General features: G+C 35.4%; 1 protein-coding gene across 1 annotated transcript; it reads right to left on the bottom strand.

Moving 5' to 3' along the window:
- Positions 1 to 5,416, bottom strand: LOC112519334 (thioredoxin-like protein CITRX, chloroplastic). Its single transcript, XM_025127393.1, has 4 exons — positions 5,060 to 5,416; positions 4,330 to 4,452; positions 1,081 to 1,161; positions 1 to 397 (listed from the first exon to the last, which is right to left on the bottom strand). The coding sequence occupies exons 1-4, from the start codon at positions 5,264 to 5,266 to the stop codon at positions 281 to 283; spliced, it is 528 nt and encodes a 175-aa protein (XP_024983161.1). The 5' UTR covers positions 5,267 to 5,416; the 3' UTR covers positions 1 to 280.
- Between the last annotated feature and the right edge of the window lie 272 nt (positions 5,417 to 5,688).

Consider the following 5,688-nt stretch of genomic DNA (forward strand, 5'->3'; position numbering starts at 1 on the left):
ACCCTGAATAAACCGAAACCTTTTAACTCAAATTTCATTCAGTTCGGATGGGTATTACATTTTACTACAATGATTTCAAACCAACTTCTTAATCAGAAACCAATACCTCAGCGGTCGGAGACCAAAATTTCAAGACCAAATAGTCGACCATCATAAACAACAAAACCCAACCCCTACGAAAACACTAAACCATCCCAAAACTATGCAAATCGTAATCACGAAATGTATGTGGAAGTTGTATCCATCACCTTTCGAATCCCCTGCTCGTTTTGTGTATTTTTCACATATCCTTGTCGAGGATATCTCGTATCATCTGGATCGGGATGAGCCCTTCGGTTCTGATCGCGTCTTTGCTTGGATCAGGACTGATGAAATACAACGTTGGTAGACCCCGAACCTATCACGTAACAGTCATGATTGTTATTTTTACTAGTCCGTCTGTCCCAAATTAAGTGTCATGTTTTCATTTTAATTTGTCCCGAAACAAGTGTCCACTTTCAAACGTAGGTGTTCATATTCCAATTCTATGAGATGGATATTTCTACTATTAACGGTAAAATTGTCATTTAGTTAATTAAAAGTGTAAGAATTAGACAATCCTAAAACTGGGTGTCTTTTCATTGTGGACATTTATTCCGGACGGATGGAGTACAATACTACAGAAATCTGATTGGGCTACGTTCAGACGTGGTATTTTATGTACGGAATACATTTTTGGAGGTATATATAATATTTATATAATGCAAAACTCGCACATAGTCTTCACCTTTGGTGAGTCTCTAGCCCTTGGCCTCCAAGAAGGCTGGGATCTACCGACGTAACCCCCTACAGTTTAGGGTTTAACATGACCCTTTGGTTTTGCTTTCGAGCCAAATAAGAAAATGAGTTGACTAAAATGCCCTTAGTATGTAACATTAAGTCCGTAAATACATAGAAAAACATTGGGGATTTTATGGGAAAGTAGGACCGATAGGCAAAAAGTGATTGGAACACGAGGTCATAAAATGTGCAAAGAAAATATTATAGTTGGATAGATTGTGGTGCTATATGATCATCTACAAGAAGTGATGAGCGAGTTACCTGCATGTCACGTGCAAATTCGTATTCATCGTCTGTGTCAACCTTTACTATCATGGCGTTGCTTTCATACTCGACTGCAATCTGTGGGACAAAGAGAACTAATGTAAGAATCATCGGAGAAACGAGACTTCCACTAAACACTATGAATAGAGCAGTCGTTTCTATGAAGACCTCCGGCTTATGCAAAATTTGCAAAAAGGAAGAGAAAGCGTGCTAAAAAGGTTGTGGAAATAGAAGAAAGAAAATAAATCAACATTCGAAAATGGACTTTGAAACAAAGGGTAGTGCTAAAATGAGGTTACAAGTAAGCAACACCGTTCAAACAGAAAACATAACGTACAAATAAAAGCACATAACCAAAGTAAGAAGTTCAGGAGGTCTAGCTGTCGGCTTATCTTCAGTACATGTTTCTCCCAAGCCCTATTTCTGGATGTGTTTAGGGTTTAGTGTTGGTTTCATCTTTTGTACATGTTTCTGGCAGTCATGTCAATAAAACATACGAGGTTCTTAGAACCTATCGTTCAACTTTCTAATGACACTATTACGAAAGCTTGTAAAAAATTTCATCCACTTGGGCTCTTAACATATGACTCACAACTTATACCAAATAATGAAAGATATCATTCCTTTACTTGCTAAATGGACATACTAGTATATCTTTGACCATCTTCTCCACACCAATAAAGGTGCATTTCATGTTTGTATTAAAAAAAAGTAGACGCCACGCCACCCTTTGAAGCACCCCCACTGCACCGGTCTACGGTCATGATGGGGAGGTAAATCAACGCATTTTGTACTATGATTGCTTAATACTTTTAAATATTCTCCGTGTCTTTATTTTTCTATCAACAACATGCCTAGTCACCATCAATCTGCAGAGATATCATTGTTTGTCGTTTGGGATTTGAATGGTAACAGGAACAGAAAACCAACGAAATAACCTGGAGGTGGTGATGGGATCTGGGAAGCGCAAAGAGTAGAGCGGCTGTGTCCTATAACTGGAAATGTAACCTTCTAGTAATTGGGAAAATGATTGCAACAAAGTGACGTGTTCAAAGTTTGTAACTAGCATCACACATCTTTACTCACATCCATATATATAGTAGGGTCTTTTTCTTCTCAAGGGCTCACCATATCATACTCTAGATCAAGAAAGCAAATCCTTTTTAGATTCAGCTGTCACCATTTCCTCAACAAAATAACATCCAAATCTTATGCATATATTCAAAAGTCGACCATGTCCAATGTTTCAAACAATCAAGAAATGTTGTTTCACATATCATTCAGAATTAATAAATAAATAATTGTATTTTATGAGGCAGGAGAAGATGAATTCACAATTACGCCCTTTGGGATTAGAGTTAATTATTAGTTCTTACTGAAATATAGAACATAAGGCAAGAACAACTAACAAGTGCCAAAAAGTTCATGTGTGAAATTTATGATCCGTCAAGGTTTACTTCTCGTTTTCTATGCAACCCTAAATTGATGGTTAGCAGTGGATGTTACAAACAGGTGGTCAACTAACGGATCAGAAATGCAAGAACTATATAAGAAAACTTTTATCTCAAATGATTCGGCACAATTTGTTCATAGTTGAAAAGAAATCAGTTGAATACTTGTAAAGCTGGTAATTTAGCATTAATCTGTTCGAATATGTGCCCTTTAATCATGTTTCACTAATAGTTACTACGTTGGTTTCAAAGACTGAGGATTACCGGTGGAGTTAACAAGAAAAAGAAATGAAAATGAAAATTCATTAATAAAACTAGAACAACCATCAAGCCTTCTTCCCTATTTCTAGCTCCCGTTCCTATTTTGCATTGTTTTTGTTTGTTATCCATTAGCATTATTTTGTTTTGTTACAAGGGATTTTTATTTCATCCTACAACATGCATTTGGAGAATGGTGGTAGCTAATGAGAGGTATGTATCGAAGCTTAGGATCAATAATTCCCACTAATAGACCTACTCCTTCCCTAAAATATAAATACATTGAAGCAGATGCCAAGCACACATATGAAGAAACTGCAGATGAAGATCATGTAAAACTTATGAATTTCCACTTTCATGTGTCGACTTTAGCACTAAGCTAATATGGTTTCAACCTCTCACATGATTGCTTCTCCCTTTATTCACTAATTCAAATTGAAGTGTCCATCAAACATGAAATACTCTTTGACTATTGGTTTATTACGTTATTTTGGTTTGAATATAGTTGTTCCAACTTAAATTATGTATTAAAGATGGACAAACCAATGTGGGAGTTAGAATTAATTCCGGTATATCTACTTCTATGCATGTGGGGAGGAACACTATTCTTGAACAACTTGCGGTCAGGCCTTCTTTTCGTTTTTGCACTATTACGGATATGAAAAATATTGCGAAAAGCAGATTTTGCCAATTCCGCACCAGTCGCCTACTTTCCCAAGAGCTGGCAACAATATTCTAACAGGCTATCTATAATTTGGGTTGACACCATGTGAGTGATAGCTACTTTGCCTATATAATAAAACATTGTACTTGGGTAAATATTTGCAATCTTTTCTTTTGAAAATGGGTGACGGTGATCTAAGGCTTCGCCAAGACTAAACCCATGGCAAATCCTGAGTAGCCCTGAGGTAAATCTTCCAGGGACACAAGAGCATATGTAGATCGCATTCGGACCCGAGTTGATTTTATCATCCCTTTGTCTTTATACACCACGCTATCACCCTTGTGGTTAAGATTTGCAATCTTATCGGACTCCATTTCTAGAGTAGATCAGTGTCTTACTTTGATTATACTCTTCTAATTTGATTTTCATGTTTCAGGTTCTTCTTTTCTAAACCATCATCTTTTGCTATTTCCTCTATTTCTTTGGAAACTCTCTCTTTATTTTGCAGATTTCTCACAAGACAGGGTCTTCATGGGAACAGTCACTCTACTCTTTGAGTTGCGTACATCCCCCTCCCAACATCCCCAGCCCCAAAAAAAGACCCCACATCCGGATAGGATATATTGCGGTCACTTGTTTTGGTTTGGTTTTCAGAAATTTGACACATTTGGAATATATAAACAGATAATATTCTGCATCCCAGATTCAATGCCATCTACCTTTGCTTTTGTATATTTCTTGAAATAAAACCAAAAAATTAAAAAAACAACTTGATGTTATGACACAAATACAGTCATATTAACCTACACAAAACAAGGCATCTCATATATGTAACTTTAATAGCTTCATAATACAAGAAAATTGTAGCCGTACCATTTCAAGTTCTTGAGCCATCAATGTACAAGGGCCACACCATGTAGCGTAGAAATCTATTATCAGTGGCACGTTTCTTTCTCCTTTTACAAGATGCTGAACCTCTTTAGCAGAATACTTTTGCTGCCAACAAAAATCTCAAAGTTTAAGAATATGTATGCATGTATAAATAACCCTGAAAGAAATCTGGATAGAGCTAACACAAGAAATATATGTAATTTATGCACCACCAACATACTTAAAAACCTTCAATTGTAAATCAATATCCATTTTATGTTCTGTTTTGCTCTACAAAAGCCTTCAAAATCAAACAAGAAAACAAAGAAATTGGATGTTGCAAAATACATATTCTCCACATTCCAAAAAGATGCTGATGCACATTTGTTACAGTACCCATCTGAATTCTTGGAATTTGTGGGTAGATATCAATTTTGAAGGTCAAATGGGATATGTTTCAACTTCAAAATTGAAGTGAATTCTTAGAATTCTGCAGGAAATTTGGTTAACTAGTTAAATCTATGACAAATCAAAACAAACAGAAAAGCTGCTGGTCTAGATTGCTACAATATCCAGATGAATTTTCGATTTAGGATGTGGGGTTTGCCCTGTTCTTTTTCATATTTAGAATCATAAACAAAACCCACAAAAAAATCAACAAATATATGCAAAAAGAAAGAAACAAATTCACGATAAGAAGTGAACACGAAGTTGGTGTAGAACAAAAACATACAATAAGATAGTCTTTTCTGAGAAATTTTCCTGTAGGTGGTGTGGCGAGCAACCGTGTTGGTGGTGATTGAATTGAAGATACTAGGGACTGGGTGGTGGTGGAGAATATAGTAACAAAATCTCTTGATTTGAGAAGAGAAGAAGGTTGTGGAGGTAAAAGAGGCTTGGGTGGAGCATAGAACGAAAGGGGTGTGGCTGCGAGTAGCATTGTGGTGAGCTATACGGTTGCTTATCTCGGAGATAGAGGAATTGATTTGCAGAGGGATGGAGGAAAGGGTTTGTAGAGGGTTTTGCAATATCCAAACAAACAAGATTGAAAATGGAAACTTTTAACAGATTGATTCGCCAACATTATCACAAAACAAGAGTTATTTCACTCTATTTTCAGTTATAAGATGGGTTTTGTTCTCCATCTATTATTATTAAAGATAAATATCTTATTTAATTAATTAAAATTAATATATATATATATATATATATATATATATAATTTTAGAATGGATAAAGTATGTTATCTATAACAAAAACTTTTAAAAACTAATTTTTATGTGTGAAGTGTTGTTTATTATTGCATATTATTTAAAATTTAAAATTATAAGTAAATTGTATATAAGTACAATTTACTAAAGC

The sequence above is a fragment of the Cynara cardunculus genome (genome assembly GCF_001531365.2).
Source record: "Cynara cardunculus var. scolymus isolate 2C chromosome LG 10, CcrdV1, whole genome shotgun sequence".
NCBI classification, from domain to species: domain Eukaryota; kingdom Viridiplantae; phylum Streptophyta; class Magnoliopsida; order Asterales; family Asteraceae; genus Cynara; species Cynara cardunculus.

Bases quoted from the DNA above. Each gene is read 5' to 3' on its own strand.
- LOC112519334 (XM_025127393.1), bottom strand. From the start codon at position 5,266: ATGCTACTCGCAGCCACACCCCTTTCGTTCTATGCTCCACCCAAGCCT. The intron at 1,162-4,329 runs GTACGGCTACAA...TTTGTCCCACAG, and splicing joins TGGCTCAAGAACTTGAAATG to ATTGCAGTCGAGTATGAAAG. The intron at 398-1,080 runs GTAACTCGCTCA...GTTACGTGATAG, and splicing joins AATTTGCACGTGACATGCAG to GTTCGGGGTCTACCAACGTT.